The sequence below is a fragment of the Drosophila arizonae genome, chromosome 3, assembly GCF_054131065.1.
Source record: "Drosophila arizonae isolate 15081-1271.41 chromosome 3, UAZ_ARI_1.0, whole genome shotgun sequence".
Classification (NCBI taxonomy): domain Eukaryota; kingdom Metazoa; phylum Arthropoda; class Insecta; order Diptera; family Drosophilidae; genus Drosophila; species Drosophila arizonae.
The window spans coordinates 2,329,474-2,355,117 of NC_142923.1; the positions used below are offsets into that span (position 1 = coordinate 2,329,474).

The following is a 25,644-nucleotide window of genomic DNA, read 5'->3' on the forward strand; positions in this document are numbered from 1 at the left end:
TATATTTACATTTACATTTAGGTACAATACACTATACTACTTGACTACTTTTATTATTTGTGTATTAAAATATCAACTTGTTCACCGTCTGACGTCACAAATTCAATAAGCCATAGCCGCACAGCACTCGTGCTGTGCTGCCAGCGCAGCTCCATTCAGAAATACACCATTTCTGCCCCTCTTAAGTCGTTGGCGTTGCCACATGTCGGTAAATGCCAGCCCTCACCATTCAAATCTGGCAACCCGCTAATTCTTTCAGTTTCAGTTGAATTTTTGTCGTGGTCGGTTCGTTGTCGCTGCGCGCGCGGCAAATATGTAATTAAACTGAAATAAATTACAAGCCAGAAATTGATAATATTCAAAACGCCGAACACACGCCGAAATTAAATATTAAATTGAATTAATTCGCATTATAATATTGATCAAAGTAAATCGCACCCTCCGCTGCCCCCCGCCCTCGTCGCAAATACAATACGTCGCGATTCCATGCAAACGGCTCTTTGGCTCTTCTATTTATGCAAATTGTATAAATGCATATATGAGAGTGTGTGCGGTTTCGGAGCGTACGCGCGCTTATGTGTGTGAGTGTGTGTGTGCGTGTGCGTATGTTGATGCATGTGTATGCGTGTAGGCGATTGTGTTTATTTGGGAAAACGCATTAATTACACAAATACAAATGCAAATGCGAATGCGAGTGCAAACACAAATACAACAACAAATGTAAATACAAATAAAAATACAATCAAACACAAACAAAAACAGTACGTAAAAGCAGCAGCAGCCGCCGACAAAAGCCAAAAAAGTATTTTCAAACGCAATCGAAATACAAAAGATAAATACAAAAATAATTCTAATACGAATAAGAAGAAAAAAAAGTTGAGCAGCAAATTTTTTATTGTTTTTTGCGCAAATTTGGGAGAAATTAAATACAAAAAAAAATGCATTTGTGTTGAGTTTTTTGTTGTTGAATCGGATTCAACAAATTACCCAAATTTCAAGTGAAAATCGTCGATAAATGAAAATTCACGTAAATTATTGAAAATCTTTTGACTCCCGGCTCGCAGCGAACGTTAAAACGGGATCGTTTGGAGGTCTTTGAAATTTGAAAAGAGAAAAGAAAATGCTAAAATTTCAAATACAGTCCAAAACGATTGGAAAATAAGCGACGATCGCCAACTGGAAATGGTGTAAGTATGGAAGACTGGAAAGCTTTCGTACTGGAAGCAATGCAATGCTGATTGTACTTAAAATTAAAAAATAACACTAATACGGCATATTTCTTATTCTTTGCAGCTCTCAATGCAATTGGTAAGGAAATAAATCAGCAACTGGAATCAAAAATTTATAAAATATAAAAAATAGTGTCAATACAATAAAATAAAAATGTTAAATTGGTTAAATAAAGCCAAGAGGAAAGTGTTGCAATGTGTTTAAAAAAGAGCAAATTGTCTGTTTTAAAGTGCAATAAAAAGAGTTGAAACTAAATTTAAAGTCGGCCACACAAAGCTTATGCTAATTTTTCTAATTAAACAAAGAGCACAACTAAAATTATACAGAATGTTATATATGTATGTTATATACATCTAATTGTATATAAGCATGTATGTGTTTGTGTGTGTGTGTGAGAGTGTTTGTGCATACGCCCAGGACTCGATTCGTTGGTTTCTGTGGAGCCGATCTACAAAGCTGCGCAGCACAAAGAAAAATGGCACAACGATTGGGACAGAGGCAGAGGCAGCTCCAGTTTTGGGGCCTGGGGGCGCTGCGGTCGCTGTCGCTGCCGACGTCGTCGTCATCGTTGTTATAGCAGCAACAACAGCAATTAACTCGAAAGCAAAGAATTTCATCAGAAATTCAAAGCACATAAGGCGAACGGATGACGTGCAACGGGCTGAAAAATAACGAGGCAGCGGCAGAAGCAGCGACAGCGACAGCGGCAGTGACGCCAGCAGCGGCTACAACAGCGACGTTTAAATTGTTGTAGCAAAAATCCAGGCTGACAGCTCCCCCTCAACGAGTTGGCAGCAGCAACAGCAACAACAACAACTAACTAACTAAAAGTAACATGGCGCTGCCTCAGCATATGTATTAGTGTATATATATGTGTATATGTATGTGTGTATATATTTGAGCCCCAACAGCGAACAACGCAAATAAAGCAGTGAGAGCGAGTGCGCAGACATGCGCTGCGTGTGTGCAAACGAGATGGCGCTATGGTATGGAGAGAAATTGTCGTGTCGCGTTTTGCTGTAGCGTCGTTGTCGCTCGACGTCGTTTGTCGCTCGTCGCTCGTTCAAAAATCGATTCAGCTGCACGAAACGAGAACGCGCGCGTGCGAGCGAGAGATCCAACTGTGACTATGAGTGCGAGCGAGCTGCCGGATGCAGTAAAACAACAACGAGCAAGAAAAAAAACTTATTTAACCCGTTTCGTGTGCGTGCGCGTGCGCCTGTATGGATGTGTGTATATATACGTGTGTATGTGGTGTGTGTGAGCTGCTAGAAACTACGTTGTACGACAAAAACTACAAAAGTTTCTGTATTGTTGGCGTTGGAAGCGTCGCGGCGTGTGGTGGCATCCGCAGCCGCCCCGCATCGTTCTGCCCCCTCCTCTGGGACAACATTGCAAATGCGGTCGTCGCACGACTATACAGCTGTATGTGTGTGCATCTGTGAATGCGTGTGTGTGTCTGCTTGTATGTGTGGTCACGTAGCAGCGCTACAAAAATGACTGCATAGTTCGCTGACTACAAAGACGAAGAAGAAGAACAGAAAACTGGTTTGGTAGCTTCTTCTTCTGCCGCAGGCAGAGCAGCGGCAGAGGCAGAGGCAGCGACAGCAGCTGCTGGCATATTAATGAAATTGGAATTCTAACTGAAGCTGAAGCCAAAGCCGCCTCTTTTAATGGGATTTTGCAAAATGTTGTCCATAAATGGCCACAGCTTTTAGCCATAAGTGTCGTAGTTGCTGTAATATTTAAGCCAAATACGTTTTTCAAACGACCACAAAAAACAAAATGGCTGCCAGACAAAAGTCGTAGCAACGAAACGGACAGAGAGAGAGAGAGAGTGAGATATACGACAGAGACGCACAAATTGAACAGAATTTGAATTTAGTTTTTTCGGGTTTCTTTTCGATTTTTTTTTCCTTCTGATTATAAATGTATTTTCGAAAATCTTTGGTAGATAGATTTTTGCACACGTCGACAAAGGCGGAAAAAAGCTCTAGTGCAAAGCAAACAGCAACAGCAGCAGCTGTAGCAGCAGCAGAATTAGCAACAACAAAAATAATAAAGCGATTTTGAACCGCACCCCACCAGGCATACAAAGCGACTGATGCGCAGCAGAGACGATGCTTTAGTACAGCCAGGCAGGCAGGCAGCGCCAGAAACTTTCACGATCGATGCGACGTCGACGTCGCCACAGCAATCAGCAATGGCCGCCGCCATAAGCTCTCCAACTGGGGCCTCTCTCCGCATGGGTGTGAATGCAGCGGCAATAGCGGTGTTGTGTGTGCCAAAGTGAGAAAGGGAGAGCGCTCAACGCCCGCTAGCGTCTGCGCGTTTTGTACAGGCAGCAGCAGCGACGGCAGCGCACACATGCAAACAAACACACATAATGTAGGTTTAGCTCACACGAACTCACACAAACACATACACTTGAACATAAAGTATTTTTATGGGCTTCATTTTGCGTGTAGTTGTGATTTCCTGCTGCGCCCCAAACGTCGTATAAAGGGCCCCCAAAAACGTAGCAAATGGCAAAAGCAACAACAACAACAATAGGAGCTACAAAACTACATTTTATGCATGGCCATATCACAACGTCGTCATCGTCGTTGGCTGAAAAAAAAACGTGAAATAACAACTCGCGTTCCCAAAGCACCCCTCGCACACACATACATACAAGCTGTAGGTACACATGACTACATAACCATTTAAAAATACACAGCAGCAGCAGCAGCGACGGACAACAACAACAATGACGAATGAACGGCAAAAACAAACTCAGAAGATACTCGTTTTTCCATGCCATGCCCAGGCAGAGGCAGAGACAGCAGCAGCAGCACAAAAAGTACCAGCTATAAATTCTTTATGTACATAAAAGTACATAACAGACACACACACACTCACTCACATTCATGCTGACTTACAGAAATACGTTTATATGTATGCGTGTGTGTGCGCACTGAAGCAGCAACAACGGGCCATTAAAACCTGTCGCTCTATCTCGCTCGCACAACAGGCACCCCACTTTGCGCTGTATGTGTGTGTGTGTGTGTATGTCAGCATGTGTGCCTGTGTGAGTAGTAGCTATAACAACCACGTCAGACAGCGCTGGCAGCGACAGCAGCGCAGCAGTTCAGTGCAAACGTCAATTATAAGCAAACACACACAAATGGCAACGTTGCCAAACTTCACACACACATACGCTACGCAGCGTGTACAAGCATAGAGCGAGTGAGAGAGAGGGAGGACGCTCGCGTCTCGCATTAGTCAGATAGTGTGAGCGAGAGCTGCTGCTGCTGCGGCGACTGCGACGTTGCCAAACTTCACACCATCAACAAAAGGCAGCATGAATGTTGTTCTTGTATTTCCATGTTGCCTGCTTTTTGGAATTTTAACATGCGCCCCGCTTGGCTTGGCTCGGGCTGGATTTCTTTTTTTTTTTTTTTTTTCGTTTTCCTTATTTATTTTGTTGCTGTTGTTGTTTTTGGCCGGTTTGTGGATTGATGCCGTTGTGGTTCTTGGACCCGGTCCGGCTGCCTGCTTCACTGTAACGTTGACTGGATTATAATAACTCGCTGTCGCTGTCGCAGTCGACGTTGACGTCGCTGCTAGCATTTTCCACCTTATACTGTGCTTGTTGTTGCTGTTCATACAGAAAGGAAATGCGCGCTGCAGAGCAGTACCCCAGACCCTATTACTTATATAGATGGATATATCCACACATATACATATACATACATATATATATGCATGACTGTATATAGAGACTACACGCGATAGTCTTTATATGCAGCCCCTGTCCAGCGACTTGCCTTGCCTTTTAAATTGAGCGCAAAGATCTTGCGTATCTCATAGATACAATTTATATATATACGAAGAAATATGTATATTCTTGCTGACCGCCCCTATTGAAATTTCAATAAATTTAAATTGCTCTCTAGTTGAATTAAATTAAAACATTTCTGTATATTTTTAGTGCTAAATTAACATAAATTGGCAAAAGCTTTTGTTGTTGCGCTCACATAAAATGAAAAAAAAAAGAAAGAAAAATTAAGATAAAAAGTGCTTAAATTAATGTTGAAAAAGTGCGAAAAGTGTTTTCAGAAATAATAAAAATAATATATATATATATTTAATAATTTAATATATTTAATAATAATAAAACCATATGTTTCCCCCACACAATCTTTATCTATTTACAGCCCATGCTAAATAAGCAGTTAATTCAATCTAACGATCGATTAATCGATCTGTTGTGTGTGCGAAAAAGCAAGAAAAAAGCAAAGAAAATGCAAGAAATCTAATTAAAAATAAAAAAATAAATTCAGTATCTAGTGAGAAAATTGAAAGAGAAAAAGAATAAAAGTATCACGAAAATGTGCTAAGTGAACGAGTTGAAGATATCTATTAAAATCCGCCGTTAAGCAAAAGCTATAGAGTTAATGCTCTCTCACAAATCGGGATATTTGTTCAATGGGAGGAGCGCGCCCATTTAAAATTATGCGCCTCCACAACGGCATACGAGAAATGCTATATAGATCGTGATCGTAAACGAAACATGGTACGCGACAGCAGCCGTAACATTTGTTTTGGAAAATTAGCCGAAACTACGCAGCAGCAACAACAACAAATCGCCGTGGATAGTAGCAGCAGCAACAGCAGCACCAACACCAATAACAACAACAACAACAATAATAATAATAATAATAACAATAATCAGAAACTACGCGATACATTAAAAAGGTAAGCAAAAGGATCTAAAGATAAAATACTAATACAAATGTTAGCTAATGGAAGTGAAAATGTTTTACTGATATGCATTAGAAAAGGCTGGAAAGCGTGTTTCATTGGAACATATTGGAATGAACTAGAAAGCGCTCCGGTAGACTATATTATGATACGAAAGAGAAAATGGACCCACAAGAAAGTAAAAATAGATAGATCTCCGTTAAAAGTAGAAGGAAACATTCTAGACTAAATTGAGAAACTAAAAGAAATATCTTATAAGGTAAAATATATTAAAATATTAAATTGTAATAGAAGTTTAAGCAAAATAAAAGAGAATTCAGAAGGAAAGCGAAAATTTTAATATTTGTATAATTTAAATTTAATGGTATGGGAAGATAAGAAAAATGTGATACGTGAAAGGTTTATATATTTTATTCAGAATTTGTGAACAACTTTAAAAATGTAAGCAACGATTCTCTAGTATCGAAATATACATTTAGTTATTGTAAATATTGTGAGAATATATTTATGGTTATATATATATATGTCTGTAAAATATGTATATAATATTTTCCCATCGCTTAAATACTTCGTAAGATTTTTACAGATATTATAAAGAGCATTTAAGATACTCGGATGTATCTCAGATATTCTACCTAGATTCCCATTCGACAGAGGCAGACAGGTAGCTAGAAGTTGTAGTAACTAACAATGGATACTTTTAAATATATATGATACCTTGATAAACTACAGATACTTTTAATAATAACTGCAGATACATTTGTATATGTTAATGTAGATACATATAAATCAAGATACTTTCAAATACAGTTGATATTCTAATATTTGATACAACTATACTCTCAAATAATGCAACTGCACTCAGATATATTCATGCATCCCAGCTCAGATACATTCCCCCCATTTACCAGGAATATTCAAGATACTTTGGAATTTTTCCGACTGTGTAAATCTCTCTCGCAGTTAGCTGGAAGTTTTCATACGTGGAAGCAGCAAGAGATGCGTGTCTAAAATGCAACTCAGCCTAGCTGCAGCTGCGTAGGCCCTAAAGCCAACTAACGGTTGACATAAAGCCAAAAAAAGAAAGAAAAAAAAAAAACAAATAGAAGAGAGAAGAATATAAGAAAAAATAAATTTAAATGAAATGCAAAGTATCTCGAGTGGCTGCGCGTGGGTCTTGGCGCGACTCGAGACTCGAGATTTGAACCTCGAGCTACTTGCAGCGCCCACTGGCCACAGTGAGTTGTTGTTGTTGTTGTTGTTGTTGTTGTGGGGCTTATCCGTCACGGGGATCTGTGACACGTTGACTGCCTGGCTGCCCGAAAGTATCTCAAGATGCAGCTTAGCTGCACTCGTATCTGTAAGATACAGCCGTGCGTGTAAGTGGCCCAGCCTAAAGAGCCAAACGCGTAACTTTTTACCTTGACTTGTCGTCGCATCTCGCGCTGCTGCTGCTGCTGCTGCTGCTCTTACCTGCCTGCCTGCCTGCCTGCCTGCCTGCCTGTCTCTGTGTGTCTTGGCCAACTGTGTGGCGACGTGTACAGTAAAATCGACACGAGACGGACATGTGGCCACTGTCGTCGTCTATTTTGCGTTATTACGTAATTTCGTACACAATTTTTTGTTGTTTTGCTTCTTATATTTTTCTTTTGGGCAACACTAGAATTGTATGTGCGTGTGTGTGTGTGTGTGTGTGGCTCTTAGACGCCTCTGTCTGCCTTCATTTGTGTTCGTGTTTGTTCTCTTGGCCAAAACAAGTTTTGTGGCCATTTGTTGTTGTTTCTACCTCTCTATATAGACACGTACATATTTATTTATTTATTTTGTATACCCTGCCTGCACAGCGGACCCAGAGAGACTCTGCAGGTGTATAGCAATTAGATAATAATATTAATAGCAAAATTATTAATATTGAATATTTTCAAATATATATATAGGGTAACTGGCTAGTCGTGCACACACCACTCTTGTAAGAAAATAATTCAGTTTCTTTTATTACATTTTTCGTTTCTTTGTTTTTCCCCTTAATTTTTGTTGGGTGCAAAAGTCGCCGTCTAATTGCTTCATTAGCCAAAAAAAAAAAAATAAATAAATAAAATAATAATAATAAAAGAAATAAATAAAAGAAGCGAAATATATGTTTTCGGCTGGCCAAGTCATTAAAGCGGTGCATTAAACCCGCATCAATGTCAGCACAAAACAACAACCGCAAGACAACAAGACCAACAACAACAGCAATAACAATAACAATTGCTAGTTGTCGGTTAATTACAAGACAATCAACAGCAACAACAGCATAGCAAAGAAAAAGTAACAAAAAAAAAAAACCAGTCGACAGCTTTTTGACATTGACAATGAACTGCAGAGTCGAGCAACAACAACAACAGCAACATACAACAACCAGGCAACAACCACTAGATAACCAGAAAATAGTTATTATTGTTGGCCAAAAAAAAGAAAAAGAAAAGAAAATAAAAATTGTGCCTAGGCAGATTACGCAGACAACTTTATAGAGAATTCGTATATTTGTATCTGCGGGATACAACAAAACACAGGAGTTACAAATTAGCCGGCTGTGCGGGCATGTGCTGACACGCGAGGGGGATACCCTGTAAAGGCAGGAAATATGCAGAGTATGTTGACTATCTTAAAGATATAAAACAAATGTAAATATGGAAGAGAAGACTCGGCAATCAAGCTCGTATAGCTCTGCCAGGGTATTTAATATTCGAGCTGGGTTTTTATTAAACAATTTTAATATATCAAATAGTTAGAAAGGGCCTATCAAAGATGGTCTAAATGCTTAAGAGAAAAACTTGTAGGCCAACGTAAAAAATTTAAAAATATTTCCCATTTATCTTATATTATATAAATTTCAAAACTCAGAAAAAAAAAAAAAATACTAAATATAATAAAATTATTAAAAAATACATCTGTTGATGTATCTCAAGTGCTTTTAATGTTACAGGCTACGAACAGATATCGAGATAATACAATAAGATACTTTCATAATAATGCAATTAATACACCATAATGTTTTCATATAATCTAAATTCCCTCAGATACTTTGATGTTTTCCAGCTAGTTACATTAAAGTATTGTTTATTATCTATCCCAGATATTGCCCGAAGATTTTTTTCATATACGCTACCTTTTGTTCAAGATACATTCATATATATATATTATAAAAATAAATTCTAGCAAATATGAATTCGAATGAATATTGATTTCAAATGAATATTAATTTAAAAATACATGTATGTAAATAATATTTTTATAATTATAAGTTAGTTATTTATATTATATATATATATATATATATATATATATATATATATATAATGTACTTATATTCAATAGAGTTTATGTAAACATATCTAAATAATTTGTTTGTTTTTTTTTTTTTTTTTTCAGTTTAAACAGGTTATGGTTTATTTTATTGATAATAAGAGTGATCCAACTAGTTTTCATGCTCTACTGTCATAATAAAATAAATACAAATAACACAACAATTATTATATAATCACAGCATTTTTTTTTTAATAATTACAAATGTTTTAATATAGGCAACAATTTTTGTACTTGATTCAAATTAACTTTTTGCTAAACAAGTTTTCATTTTTCATATCTAATATTTATTTGTTTTTTTTTTTTTTTTTTTTCTTTTCAAAATTCAATTAACTGAAAATCGTGTTTGGCTCTTTAACACACATGAAATAAAAATCTTGAAAATTTGTTACAATACAAAAAAAAAAAAAAAAAAAAAAAAAGAAAACAATAACAAAAGGTATCAGATTCTGCCTGATTGTTGTTGTTGTTGTTTTGCGAGCATTTGACTTGTTTCAATGTCATGTTACATTTTATTTGTTGTACATGTATGTATATATATTTATATATATTTTATATATGTACGATCTATTTGCTTGTGTTTTTGTTTTTGCTTTCAATGTTCTATTTGGCATTGAGAATGTTTTGTCTGTGGGGCAAAGCCAAAAAAGTAGATTAGATAGAGAAAACGAAATGAAACGACACAAAACGCAACGAAATGAAAATGAAACGTAGCTACTAGCTACAATATTATAGAATATAGAATCTAGACAGAGGGGACGCTGGGGAGGGGTCGAATGGGCAGCTGCATTTGTAATTGCGTTCGCACGCAGATACAATTCCATTTTTATGATGCTCTACTTTGTTGCTATTTTTTAAGAACACAAAAAAAAGAAGAAAACACAAAAGTGAAATAAAAAAGGAAAACTCTTATCTTTGGCCAGGTCTTTGTAAAGTTATATAAAAATAGAAACAAAACAGAAAATGAAAATACCAAATTAAAATCATTTTGTGATTTCATATTGATTTTGTAGAACATTTTTGATCAATTGGAGGCGTGGCCATAGAGTACATATGTTCTCGGTCGAGATATTGCTAGCAGAGAGCTATCGAAAATTGTGTTCTGCTTGAAGGCCATAAGGAGCGATAAAGAATCTGTCCAATTGGCAATCGATAATTCATCGATAGCTACAAACACAATATGGATTTTCAGTTTCATTTTCATTAAATCGATAAATCGTACACTTAGCTTAAGATTACAATCGATATATATATATATATATTTCCAAGTTGATTTCAAAATTCTAATACGGTATGGTATGGTATTTATGTATATAGGATATTATAAGTTATATATATGTATATATCGTATTTTGGATATCTCATAGCAATAGAATGCCAAAAAGAGAAGTCCAATTGGATTAAACGCTGCTCGTTAGATTTTGCAGGGTATCTGCTAGTCGTACATGCTAGATAATGATTGTAATCTAATGTTGAATGGTTCATTTACTTATATATGATGTGGGCTCATTATGCTGAGTCACGGCATTTCTCTTACTCATATTTCATTGAACCCCGAAGAGTTGTTAGAGAAGTGCATTGTATTTAATTTTAATAATCTTGTTATGTAATAAAACTATTTGTCAGGATTTAACTTTTTACAATAATATTATTATGGATATATTTCTATATATTTAAAAAATATTTAGTTGCTCTAGTTATTAAATGTTTCAATTTGTCATGAAAAAAAAAGATGTATATATGTATTATAAAATTAAAACAAGTAAGAAGGCTCCAGTCGAGACTGCTCGACTAGGAGATACCCTGAACCCTCCAAGATGATATAATTATCAGTCTGGACTTCTTTTATGCACACATACATACACATGCACTTATAAGCACGCGCTCTGCTGACTGCGCAGTTAGCAGCGACTGCGCTTGGGCTGCGCTGCAATGTGGGCAATATTATGAGAATTTATTTGTTGAATAATTTCGTTTGTAGACATACGATCTTAATGAAACTTTCAGAGCGTAATCATATGGTTAAAATATGTGTACATTCCAAAGCACAAGTCTCTAGTACTTGAAATGCGTTTTTTACAAATTGGGGGCGAAGGGGGCGTGGTATCCAAAATCTGTAAATTACAAAATCTTTGTGTCCATTAACTCTATATACAACGCAAATTTGGAGTCTCCAGGTTTAAAAGTGTTCCAACTAGGATGAAAAAACCAAGTCGATTTTTCGATTATTCTCGATAAAAAAGTTATCGGATGAGTTATCGAAAAAATAAAGCAAACTCGTACTGCCTATGGTATTCACGAGTATGCATGCCAAATTTCAGCTCTCTAGCTCTTATATCTTCTGAGATCCTTTTGCTCATACGGACGGACGGACGGACAGACGGACAGGGCTATATCGACTCAGCTCGTCGTCCTGATCAAGAATATATATACTTTATGGGGTCTGTGATGATTCCTTCTGCCTGTTACATACTTTTCACAAAACCATTATACCCTGATTTCCCATTTTCAATGGGTTCAGGGTATAATAAAAGTTAAATATATATAGAATCCAATTAAGGTGCGATGCAGTCATCAAGGGTTTCTATTTTTAGTTAAAGAACTTAAACTTTTTAAATAATGTATATTATTTAATTATACTGCGAACTGATGCATTACGTACATGCATATATGTATATGTGTGTGTACATATATAGATATACCTATATATCTACTGTGGGAGCAACAGCTAAGCGGCTTAGTCATCGCAACTATTTTTCCCATTTGTTTTGCCGATAAGAAAAAACTAAAAAAAAAAAAAACACAAAAAATCAGTAAAAACGTTAAAAAAAAAACGCAAAAATATTTCCGACTTTTGCCTTTGTTGTGAACATGTGCAAATGTATCTATGAAGTACGTTCAGGAACGTTTCATAGCGGTTGTTGTTGTTACTATTGCTGTTTCATTTTGAGTACAGCTTTGTTGTTGTTGTTGTATTTTGCAAGTCGTGCAATTATTTGATTATTATTTGCATTGTTATTGTTTCCCATTGTTGTTATTGTGTTTCGTAATTCCATATGTCGACGACGACGACATCGCCAGCAGAAGGGAACGTGACAATGTCGCGTCGCAGTCGCAGTCGACGTCGTCGTCGTCGTTGTCTGGCAGCGATGCGATAACTCAATTTTGTATGGGAAATTAGAAAATTCCCAAATAATTTCACACTCGAGTTGAGAGGGCTCAGCATTCAGCATGTGTGTGTGTGTGTGTGTGTGTGTGCGTGTGTGTGAGTGTGAGCGAGAGGTGTTGGGGACATTTGAGCACAACGTTGCCGCACTTCACAAAAGGTGCTAACAGAGACAACAAACTAAGCAACAACAAAGAAGAAGATTAACATGGAAGAGCAAAAGCAGAGGCAGAGACTGAGGCTGAGGCAGAGGCAGCAGCAGCAGCAGCAAATCGATTAATATACCAAAAGAGCTGAATATATGTTATTACCTGTTACCAATGAAACCAGTTGCTGGCCATAATATTGTTGTCGCTGTGACGTTTGCCGTGCTAAGAAGAAGAACCGGTTTGTAGCATTGTTGTTTGTTGGCTATCATTAAACAGCGATCAGGTGGATACACACACCTGCACACACCTGCACTCACAACAACCAAAAGGTATTTTAAAGGCAGGCATACATAAATTAGCCATGCGGAGGACTTTGTGTCCTGGAGAAAAATTAACGCACAAACTATGGCTTCAAAGATACATCGCACACACACACACACATATATACTCTGACACAAAAGCTATTCAAGCAGTCAGACAAAGCAACACACGCATACGTATTCAGTTAGCTCTCTGCTCGCTGCTGTAGCTGCTGCTAAGGCGGCTGCTGCAAAGCGACAGCGACAAATGTGTGCTGCTGAAATTTGACAACGCCGCATATAAGCGCAGCAGCGGCAGCGCCAGCTGTAGACGCGCGCTGTAGCTTGTTTTTTTCGCACAGACACACACACACATACGCTTAGGTCGTGTCTTTGCTTGTTTTCAATTAGAGTTGACTACAGCAAAAGAAGAGAAGAGCGAAAAAAAGCAGCAAGAAAAAATATAAAATACAAGCACACCATAGCTGTACACATTGTTGTTGTTGTTGTTGTTGCTGCTGCTGTTTTGCGCGCAACTTGCGAATACGCCGCGCCGCACGTTGTGTAAACATCAGTCGCTGTCGACGTTGGCGTTGGCGTTAGCGCTAGCGCTAGCGTCAACGCTCGCCTGAGCCAATTTGAATTTGCAGCCACGCATACACACACAGGCATACACATTCACACATACAATTATTTGCTTGCGTGTGCGCTCTCTCTGTCGCTCTCTCGCTCTTGCTCACTGCCTTCGCTGTTTTGGTTTTGTGGTCGCTGCTGCTGCTGCTGCTGCTGCTTTTGTAGGTTTTCTTCTTTTGGCGCAGCGTTTACTTTATTTTTATGCTGGCATTTTTGCGGCACTTGAATTCTGCTCATGTTTGCGTGTTTGTATATATGTGTCGGTGTATGTATGCATGTGTGTGTGTGTGTGCGTGAGTGAGTGAGTTTCGCTGTTTGCTGCTGCCTTTTGTCGCTTAATTGCAAATGAGTCATGCACACGTACACACACACACACTTACAGACACAGGCGCGCATACGCACTCACATATACATGCGCATAATACAAAGCCCGCCTGGCTCAGGCTCAGGCACTTCTCACTCACTCGTTTTTCACTGTGTGCTTCTGTTTGTTACTTTAATCAATTGGACTTTTGCTTTATGAGCCGCGGCAACCTCTCCCTTCTATGCCGCTCTCTCTCCCTCTGCCTATCCCTCTCTCTGTCACTCCATCCATTCATAGCTCAGATGTTTGGCGACCCCTGCAGGAAACAGACGCTTAATGGCGGCTCCTCGTGATAATAAATAAATAAATAGCCGAGCAAAGTAAATCGCGTCAATGGCGTCTGCTGCTTTTAGCCAGATTAGCTAGACCCCATAGATACAAACATATACAGATGTATAAATATATATGCTACTTCTTTTCCTCTGTTTTCATCTTTTCACCATCATTATTTTGTTGCTTTTTATTTTCCTGTTTTTGTTTTTCTGACCCATGCAAAACAGAATCTGAAGTGGAGAGATCAAAAGCCCAGGCACAGAATTTGTTTCGGGGCCAAGCATTCGCCAAATGTCAAGTTGTTTGGCATAGTTTAAAACCTGAGAAGGCAACAAAGACAAAAACCTGAGTGGAAAAAAATAAATAAATAAATAAATAAACACGAGTGAAAAGAAAATATAGTGAAATTTGAATATAAATTAGTTTTGTTATTGTTTGCAGAAGGTAAATAGATATAAAAAGTTGCAACTGAACAAATAATTGCAAACTATAGAATTTTTCTATAATATCGCATAGAAAAATATAATGGATATTCGCAGTTACCGATAAATAAATGTATCGTTGAAGATAAATAGTTTATAATGTGGAACATGCATTAATCGTGTAATACTTTATATTAGGCAAAAATGATTAACTTTAAAAATATATATTTAGTTTCGTAGAGTAGAACTTTTTGTCGTGTTTATGAGCTATTACCAGATATAGATACTTTGTACTACAAATATTTTACAAAATTACATAGAATTATTTTTATTAGTGATTTTTTTAGGGGATTTTGAATTCAGCTCTCGTATTTAATATTTGACTCATTTATCTGCGGATTTTCCCCAATAATCAAGCACATGTGCTTACTCACTCAGTCTATTCTCCCTTTCTCTCTCTCTCTCTGTTCTGTCTCTCTGCCTCTCTCTCATTTGTCGTTTATTTGATACTTTTGATTGGATTTGTCGAGGCGTACAACCAATTTTACATGTTTCATTGCATTCGACGGCTTTTCTTATATCAGCTTTGTTTCGCTTCTTTTGCCAGCAATTAAAATGTTTAATTAAAAATGAATATTGTTGCCTTAAAATGAATAAATAATAATAATAATACAGCTGACAAGTGCAAATAAACTGAGAACAATTAAATGAAAAACAAACACAAAAAAAAAAAAAAAATATTGGAAAAAAATTATTACGTAAAGCGCATAATAAAAATATTCACGTTTCGTTCATATTGTTTATTACATTTTAAAAAATATAGAATATTGTGAAATAACAGCAAAAACATTGCATTGAATGTGATGATTGACTGGCAAATACTCTGTAAACAGCTCTCGTTCTAAATCCATTCAAAAGCAGCTAAGAGACAATTTATCTATTTAACTTCTACTTCATTTTTATAGCCAATTTCAATATATGTTATAGCTGTATTGTAGCTAAAATTCCATATATAAAATCATTTCTTTAGGTTAAAAATAATGAAATTCTACCTTGGCTTTAGCCCATTTCATAAGCCATTAAAAAGTATTTCATCCATGGTTATAAAAGGGAATTAATTTTAATGGCTTTTTGGATAATTTATTGTGTTCCAATTTGATCAATATACGTATATATATATACCCAAAGCCCCCTTTTGTCTATATAATCTCTGGGCAGAAATAAGCTTCAGCTGCGATAAAACGTTGACGATTCGTGTGACGCCCCCGCAACTGCAATTGCAATAATTGACAATAATTTAAGTAATTACTGTGTGAAATTACTTTGATTTTTTTTTTCTTTCGTTTTTTATTTTTCGATTTTTTTTTTATAGCCCTCTCCTCTCTGGAGTCGCACTCGCGGGCTTTGAGCTTCCGCTGCAATAGGTTTTCGATAGACAATCACAGCGTATAATTAATAATGGGCATCGATGTGTGTAATGATATAAGTTCATGTACAGTATGCGCTCGATACAGAGAACAAAATATAAAAGATGAAGTGTATAGACAGACTCGCTCGATATAATGAACGAAAAATACAGTAGTCACTCGATGGAGAGCTGCTGAAGTTAAGATAATAAGATATGTTTGATCCACATGAAATCTGATACAACAGTAATCATTCTATAGAAACGAGAGAATATAGAACTATATATTTGATTCCAATTCTACTAAAAAACTTTTTGATATATATGATATATGCCCAAAAATATTTCTACCAATAATAATAAAATGGAAATTTTCGCAATATGAATATATTTTTATGTGTTTCCCCCATAGACACCAGCCATACGTAATGCTTCTCGGTCTATGCCAATTTCTCCAGGCAATTGAAAGGCCCATCACGTGCATCGTGGCAACATTTTACGTGAACAATTCCGTGCGACATCATGACATCGCAACATCCATGTACTAGCGCTCTCTCTCTCTCTCTCTATATATATATATATATGTATATGTCTATATATTCACATTCATATGTCTCTCGTTTGAGGGCTCTTCGCGTCCTATTGCTAATTGGTTTTGATTAGTTGAGGGCGTGCTATGAGCGACCCGCATTTGTCTCTTCTCTCTTACCTAGGCCACTTTTCATGTACTCAATTCGAGTTCAATGCACTCGCAAGCAGCTACTGTTATTTTTGGGAGCACACACACACAGCTATACACTCCCACAAACACACTCACACTCGAGTATTGCTGCAAGCGCCATAAAATGCCTAAAATGGCAGCAACTCGTGCCTGAGCCTCACCTCTGGCTTGGTCAATCGTCGCGGCCCACTGGGCAGAGTTCCTCAATATCCGCATCTTTCTAAACTTTTGTGTGGAGTATCTATATATATAAATATGTGTATGTGTATATGCTGAATACAATTAGTAGATGGCATATGCATCATAAATAGTCATGAGATACATCGTTTATATATTATAGATACATCTCTTAGCTGCAGTTGCATCTTATATTGATTTTATTCTATATATGTAAGTACAGAAATCCATCAGATACATTCAATATTGACTTCAAATATATCTAATATGGCCATCAGATGCAACGAAGTTGTATTAAAGATACATCTCTAGGCTGTAGATACATTTTGTAGAGATACATTCAATTTGTATCTCATATATGAGATGCAATGAATACAAAATGAGATGAATCTCGATTCTAGATTAATGTATAGCTTACAGATACATCTTTTATAGGGTTCTCCAGATACATGTAGACCTGACATACATCTACTATATCTATGATATCTATTGCCAGCAGTTACCCATTTATATATACACATTCATTTTTTCGAACTTTTATTCTCTCACATCTCTAAAATCAGGTGATTGTCGCTGACTCAGCGATTTTCGAGATACAATTGTGTGTACGTGCGCTGTCCATTTCCTGCATTGTACCCCTCGACTAAGCGGCCGGCTCTGGTCTGGCATTTAGCTTATGTGTAGGTCTAGGGTCCAGTTCAGAATGCATCGGCCGAGCGTAAAAAAGAGAGAGAGAGTGAGAGGGTTTAGTGGGGCCTTTCGCTTTCATATAGAACAAAGCTTTAAATGATGATTAAACAAAAAATATAATGAACAACAGCAGAATAAAACTCGGAGAACCTCTGTCTAGCCAAAAGATACAATATCTATAGAATGCATGAATCATAAAATTGCAAGCGGCGCTATGCTGATAAGGGCAATAATGATAGGAAGATGATGATAACGACAAGGATGATAATGAGAAGGAGGATAAGACTACATAGATATGGAGGAAAAATATATGATAATAATAATGAAAATGATGAGGATAAGTATGTCAAAAATGAGATAGATAATACGGATTGGAGTAGATAGATAATGAGGATTGGGATAAGTATGTAGAGGATAAAGTAAAAGATACGAATATCCTCGACATTCTTAGTTTGAATGTCACATCTTGTGGCATGATGATTCTCTTGTGCCAATTATAATAGGAGAATGTGGATAATGACGATGTGACTTATGGGCAATGATGTGGATGACTTGAAGCATGATAGGGATAGTGAGGATTAGGCTAAGACTGCGTATATATGGAGGACAATGAAGTTAGCCATGATGATGATGGGATGAAAAAGATCTACTTACTCTCTTTCTAACTCGTTTTCTTTCCTGCCCTACTCTCTCTATCTCTTTTAATCTCCCTCTGTTATTCTCTGGATGTTAAGCTCACGTTTTCTACCCTTCACACTCTCCATTTCTTTATCTCACACGCTCTTTATCGCTCACTCTATTCATCTTCCTCTCGTTATCTCTGTATCTCTATTACCCCTCTCTCCCTAGTTCCCAGTGTGCGCATCCTTAAAGCCGCCTTTTGTTATTTGCATCTTTAACTTGACATTCAAATATGGTTGCCTTTATTCTATTCACTTTTTATTCCTAGCATTATTTTGTTGTTGTCTGCCGCAACATTTTTGACATGCCAAACGGAAATTCGCTGCGTTCAGCAGCAGGAAGAAAAATTCAGAAAGAAGAAACTTAGAGAAGCGGGCAAAGCCAAGGGTGTTGGCCAGACTCTTGCGAAGGCAGCAGCTGTACAGCACACACATACAGTTGTGTATGTGTGTGCGTGTGTGTGTAAGGGTATTCCACATGAAATTTGCATATGTATGTGTATTTTGCTCGCATCTGCATTTGCATTCAATGAATGAAACGTTTTGCTTTTTGCGTTTTCCCGACATAAATTCTCAAGGCGTCGCTTTTTTATTTAACCCCTCGACTTTTTTTTCCCTTTTCTTGGTTTTGTTTGTGTCGCTTCCTTGATTTATGCGCGTTTCTACGTTTCACAAATACTCGGGTTAAGTTATGCAAATGCAGTGCAAACCTTTTCTTTTTGTTCAGCACAATTTCTGTCTTTTGACTTGCGCTATAATTGCCGTCAAATGAGCTGAAATGATTCATTCACATATATCATGGCCATTGACTGTGTCCACTTAATGCCTTGCAAATATTGAATATGACTAGACAGGTTGTAGAGGGAGAGTGATTTATAGAGAGAGGGAGAGAGAGGTGAGAGATACAAAGAACCATTTACGAGCTCATAAAGTAGATATGTATATGTTTTATAAGGAGGGCGTGAATAACTATTAAGGAGAAACTATACGAGATGACCTTAACTATCCCATATTATTCCTTTTTGAATGAATCCCCAATACTATACTACATGACAGTTAATCCTATATCCTATATCATTCCTTTTCGGAAAAATCTCGAAAACTCTAGGAACTAGACATCTGAAATTTGTTAGGCGCTCAAATATTTCAGCATTCTTAAAACCTATTGAATATTTATCTGCTCTCACATGTAAAGAGCTCAGGATATCGAATTTGTTATACAAATTTTACTTTCTAATGAGTGATAAATATTGGCCATAACCAAACGACAATAATATTTATTAAATTCTAGCTAAATCATACTTATCGTTTATTTCGTTTATATCCCGCTTTTGGAGAACAGTTGAGATAAAAACTTAAAAATGTCTTACATTTAGTATACAGATGCAATCCAAAGAACATCTCAGGCATAGATATAGATATAGATATCATATCACACCTATTTTGCTACCTAACAGTGTATCTGTTAGCTGTGCATGCCCGTTTTGCCTTGCGCACTTTCCGACTGTGGGCGGGCCTAATAACTGCCAGCTCTTAACGTTAGTTTGAACTGCTCGCAACGACCGATTTAGACACCCGGAAATTGTCTACACGACAACTCGTCAATACGTTTTAATATACATATACATATATAGCTGTCTATGTACGCATAGTCAAAGCCGATCAGCAGAGACGGAGCGAACAACCTTCACGGATTCGCAATAGCAAGATTTTATTTTGCTTTTTGCATATTTGAGAAACTAATTCGATGTAATTGCCGGTTGTCTGGGCCGGCTTTTTACAGGCGAGTCTAAAGGTCTTAAATATGCACAGTCTATAAACTAGAAAATTAAATTATATGTGTGCTTCAGAGATAAGTGACTTCCTTCGAGCAACACGGGCATTTAATTCAATTGGAGTGGGCAATTTGGCTTTTATTGAGTCCACAATGAACCATATGGATTACCTCCATATTTTAAAAAACAATTTACACCAAAGCGCCAGACAATTGGGTCTTGGGGAGGACTTTGTCTTTCAACATGACAATGATCCCAAACACACAGCTCACAATGTCAAGCTCTGGTTGCTCTATAATACCAGACACCAGCTTCATTCGCCTCCCCAGTCACCCGACCTTAATCCCATAGAGCATTTATGGGATTTTTTGGAGCGCAGGATCAGAGACCGAATAATTATTTCAAAGGACATACTCAAATCGGTTCTGATGGAGGAGTGGCTCAAAATTCCGGCTGATTTCACCCGGAAATTGGTGGCATCGATGCCAAAACGGTTGGAAGAGACCAAGAAGCGAAAGGGGTATCCAACCTCATATTAATTTTTAAATTTTCATTGAAAAAAAGTTATTTTTGGTTTTGTTTTTTAGTTTGTACGCAAACTTTTTCTAAGTGAATTTTCGTTGTTTTTTTCTTATTTAAAATATAAAAAAAAAAACTGTTTAATATTATTTTAAAAAAATTGTTGTTAAATGTGTGTTATTAAATAGTTTTTCACTAAAAAATATAATATTGATAATAATCCTATTATTTATCATATTTATTCTCTATCAAAGTCGCACGTTAGGCCTGTACGCATAGTTTTTCTGGCAAGTGTATGTGTTTGCAACTAAAAATCAATGTAGATTTTCATGTGAAAAAATTTGAATTTAAATGAAATATGGCTTAGTATTATTCACAAGGAAAAAATTAAGTGGAGGTTCTTTCGAAATTGAACTATCAAATAATGCGATCGTATTTCAGCTGGAAATGGCTTTAAATGGATTTCTGTGTAAATATCATTATGCATGTATCTGTGTGTTTGTGTGTGTGTATATATCGGAAATCGGAGCAGCAGTCAATCAATTTAATGAGCTTAGTTAGGCGGCTTATGCGGGCAGGCGATCAAGAAAAGAAATACGTATCTAAGAGATACTTTGTCTGCCATGCTGGCAGCTGGCAGCAGCAGCAGCAGCAGCAACATCAGCAACATCGGCAGCAGCAGCAGCTTAAAGGCTGACTCTGTCTCTTATGTGGCATTCTTTCTCACAGCAGTTGCAGTTAAAGTCTCACTGCACTCACCCACACACTCGAGTGCAACAATTTTGTTGCATGCTACGGGCAACGCCTTCTCAGGCAGCAAACGAGTTTCTGTTGTTGTTGCAGTTGATATTATTGCTGTTGCAGTTGCACTAGTTGCAACTAGTTTTCTCATTGTTGCTGCAGCTGCTGCTGCTGCAGCTGGCCAAACGTATCGCGTATCTTAGCGGCTGTATCTGTATCTCAAGAATGAGCTCAGCGCGAATGCTGAGTTCGTGAACTGTCAACGTCGTTCGCCTCCATCTTCATTGCAATACAGCTCGCATACACTCACTCCCAGTGTCTATGCATTGTGTTATCAAACTTGCAACGCTTTGATAGCTAAACGTAGTTGACAGAGTTGAGATTGTAAAAAATCTTGATTAATTTCTTGCAAATCTATATGATACACATTAGTTAGTAGGGCTGAAGAGTGGACGGAAATATTTTATATAGCTTTTAGGTAAAACATATATCGTTTATCAGCTATGAAATTTCTCGCTCTTTAGGGTTTTCAAATCGGATCAATTATATTTTACTCATATATACCCCATATTCCTGTGCTTCAACTGCTAAGAAATGATGTATCTTCATATTCTTGCGGGCTTCTCAGTATATCCAGTAGACGAGTCAAGGCTTGCCCTGATACCACTCAAATTAGGTATATAAATCTGTGATCTTCAGATCATATAAAAAATAAAAAATTCAATAAATCTATCTTATATTTAATTAACATAAAAGTCTTATAATATATATATAAAATCATATTTTATTAAATTATTAAAAATATGTAATATATATAATAAACATATGCATAAGGAAAATAAAAATATTTTGCTGATTTACAAAATTAAATATGATAGTAAAACTTGGACATTATTTGATGTGAAATTTTAATAAAAAATATATTTATTTAAAATATACATTTACTATATATTATACATTTTCGAAAGGTGTTTACTAAAGACTGCTAATGGTCGATCTCTATCTGACTGAAGTCCATGTTTCTGTAGCTATTATTAAAAAAAAAAAAAAAAAAAAAAAAAATATTCAACAATTTTTGAGCATATTCTAAACTAAAGTTAATAAACAATGAAACTGAAATATTTTCAAGTGTGTCACAAATCATGTAAATATGTTTACACATATCTATAGCAATATTATATTGTGCATCTGTCATATGTCTGTCTGCCTGTCTGTCTGCCAGCTAGGGTATTTTACGTTCGTTAGCTTAAAGATAACTGTTCTTGCTGTTTGTTTGGTTATTTTTTCTCTATGTCTCTTGGTTTTTATACCCTGAACCCATTTTCAATGGGAAATCAGGGTATAATGGTTTTGTTGAAATGTATGTAACAGGCAGAAGGAGGCGTGGCAGACCCCACAAAGTATATATATTCTTGATCAGGGTGACGAGCTGAGTTGATTTGGCCCTGTCCGTCTGTCTGTCCGTCTGTCCGTCTGTCCGTCTGTCCGTCTGTCCGTATGTATGAACGCGTCGATTTCAGAAGATATAAGAGCTAGAGACTTCAAATTTTTTTTAAAATGTCCGTAATTACAGCGCGCATATCAAGTTTATCATTAAAATTCGATAACTCATCCCGATCTTTTTTTATCGATAAAAAACCTTATCGAAAACCAGTTATAAAATTATATCGTCTACACCTTTACTGCTAGAGTCTCCAAATTTTTAATGTATGCTTATATGCAATTTATACAATTTCGGTTTTTGTTAAAATTTACCCCCCACCCTTAAATTCACCCCCTCACCCTCACTTTTGTAAAAAGCGTATTTCAAATACTAGAGACTTGTGCTTTGGCAATTACATGCATATCCATGTTATAATCATAATCTGAAAGTTTCATGAAGATCGTACGTCCATAAAGAAAGTTATTAAACAATTAAGTTCTCATAGTAAGCGCACACTGCAGCCCATGCGTTTATGCGTGGGTGCTTGTGTGTGTATGTGTTTGTGTATGTGTGTGTATGTGTTTGTGTATGTGTGTGTGTATGTGTATGTGTGTGTGTATGCGTTTGTGTATGTATGCGTGTGTGTGTGTGTGTGTATGTGTGTCTATATGCGTGTGTGTGTATGTATGCCTGTGTGTGTGTGTGTGCGTGTTTCTTGTGTAAGCTGAAAGACGCGAAAAATTATTGAAATATCTATTGCTCCAAGGGTTCAGGGGATCTCGTAGTCGAGCAGTCTCGACTAGAACTTTCTTACTTGTTTGCTATAATTTTTTGCTCTTTAAGTGCAGCTGTCACTCAAAAGCGTCTAAATGTCTCCCAAGTTGCTGTTGCTGTTGTTGTTGTTGTTGCTATTGTGGTTGCATGTGGTTTTGTGTGCGCTGTGTGCGCAAATGAGGTCGCTTAATTGTTAGCGCTGTGCGAGGTGCGACGTGGCGTATGCGCAATGTACACATAATACAACCCCTATGATTTGTGCTGACTTGCTCTTAATATATATATATATAGCAGTTGTGTATATAAACACATTGTATATATATCCATATATCCCTTTTATTATTAGTTTATCCTCCTGCTGCTTGGCTGGCCCTGGCTGGCGTAATTTGATATTTTTGCAACCTTGTCCCTCGCGGTTTTTGTCTTTGCCTTTCGCCTTTTGCCATCTACAGCGACCGCAACGCTTGAAAGGCTTGCCCCTAGCTTCTGCCTACACAATGAGCCTACTATATATAATGTAATATGCACGTATAGATATATATATATACAAGTATATACTATATATATTTTTAGTTGAAAGACAATGCGCTGCCATTCAGTGGCTGCGTTTACTCTTTAGGGTTGGGGTTGCCGCTGCTGCCTCTGCCTCGGTCTCTGCCTCTGCTTCTGCTTTTGTCAAATGTTGCGTGAAGATAAAAAAAAACATTTCAGCTCTATTCTGCTTTGTGAAACGACAAAAAACAAGCTAAACTCATTGTTGTTGTACTCCATAATGGGCTTCTCCCTAATGAGCTTCAGATTTAAATGCATAAAGGCGAAATATTCTATGAAACATTAACACCTCAGCGCAATGATTAATAGCTATTTTTAGAAAGACTCTAGAGGGCAGCAGGTAAAAAGCTAACATACTAGAAAACAAAACATTTTATCATAATAAAAAAAAAATGTTTTTCTTGTCTTTTATTTTTTATATATATTTATTTCCTTAATTATGAATAATATACATAATTAATTTAAGAATGTATTTCTATAGGAGTAAAATTCGCTATGATTTTTGATTATTAGAAACACGTGATTTTTTTTATTGTTATTATAACTTGTTTATTTTTAGTATATATTTAGTAACTTTCAGTATCTATTAATTTTTTCATATTTTTAAAAATCAATCTTCGAAACAAAAACAATTTATTTCTTTGCATTCAATTTTTCATTCTTTACTTTCTTTACTAAAAAATCTAAATGAAAAAAATAATCATTAAATTAATTATTTCATTTTTAGAATTTTGAAAATATTTTCTGGTAAATTTTAAAAATATATATCTGAAATAAAGTATATGAATAAAATATATTTTAAAAGATATGTAAATCTTAAACTATATCTAAAATATTGATTTATCAAAAAATTAATATAATTATTAGAAAATATATGATATTTCGAAATCTAAAATACAGTCTTCTCAATATCTCCCTTTTACCTATTTGTTCATATCATAAGCAACTAATTAGCTCTATACCACATACTAATTAACTCTTTCGTTCTCTTTTTGTGTCTTGCAGGTATGTTTCGTAACTCGAGCAAAGCAATAAAAATTCCATTTTATATTGGGCTGGTAAATAAGTGTACGATATGTATATACATTTCAGATTTGATTTTCATGTGTGTTTTCTAAATGTTTTCGTTTTTCCTTTACATCTCTTCTGAAATTGAAAGCTGGCCATGTGCGCCATAATTCATGGCTTTTGCAATGGGCCGAACGAATTTTACAATTATTTTCAATATTGCAGTTGCCAAAAAAAAAGAAGAAACAAAGAAAAAGAAGAAAGAAATTTTTGTAGACCCATCCCCCTCTCAATGCCCTGATTCTTGGCAACATCCGTTGCATTCATATTTGATTTTCATATTTGACGCACGCAAAATAAGCAAACGTAAAAGATTTCGCATCTATGAATGCAGGGTTATTCGTAGTGCTAAAGAATAATTTTTTAGAATAGGAACAGAAGTGAAATAGAAATATAAAATTTTCAAGCGATTCGTTTTCTAATGGAAAACGATTTTGTTCTTCGATTAAAGACAACTTGAGGTGATAATTACAGTAATTATATAAGCAT

At 36.3% G+C, this 25,644-nt stretch overlaps 1 protein-coding gene across 11 annotated transcripts in view; it reads left to right on the top strand.

The window, feature by feature from the left end:
• The first annotated feature begins 239 nt into the window (after positions 1–239).
• The window catches only part of spen (spen family transcriptional repressor split ends), a 90,179-nt gene continuing 64,774 nt past the window's right edge, over positions 240–25,644 (top strand). For 4 of the 11 annotated variants that reach the window (XM_089465166.1, XM_089465170.1, XM_089465169.1 and 1 more), the window contains exons 1-3: positions 241–1,187; positions 1,294–1,308; positions 5,430–5,970. In XM_089465166.1, coding sequence (XP_089321292.1) covers positions 5,786–5,970 — 185 coding nt within the window. In that variant the 5' untranslated portion in view covers positions 241–1,187; positions 1,294–1,308; positions 5,430–5,785. Of the gene's footprint in view, positions 1,188–1,293; positions 5,971–25,644 lie in introns of those variants that run through there. The other 7 variants (XM_089465174.1, XM_089465176.1, XM_089465173.1 and 4 more) reach the window with 5 other exon arrangements.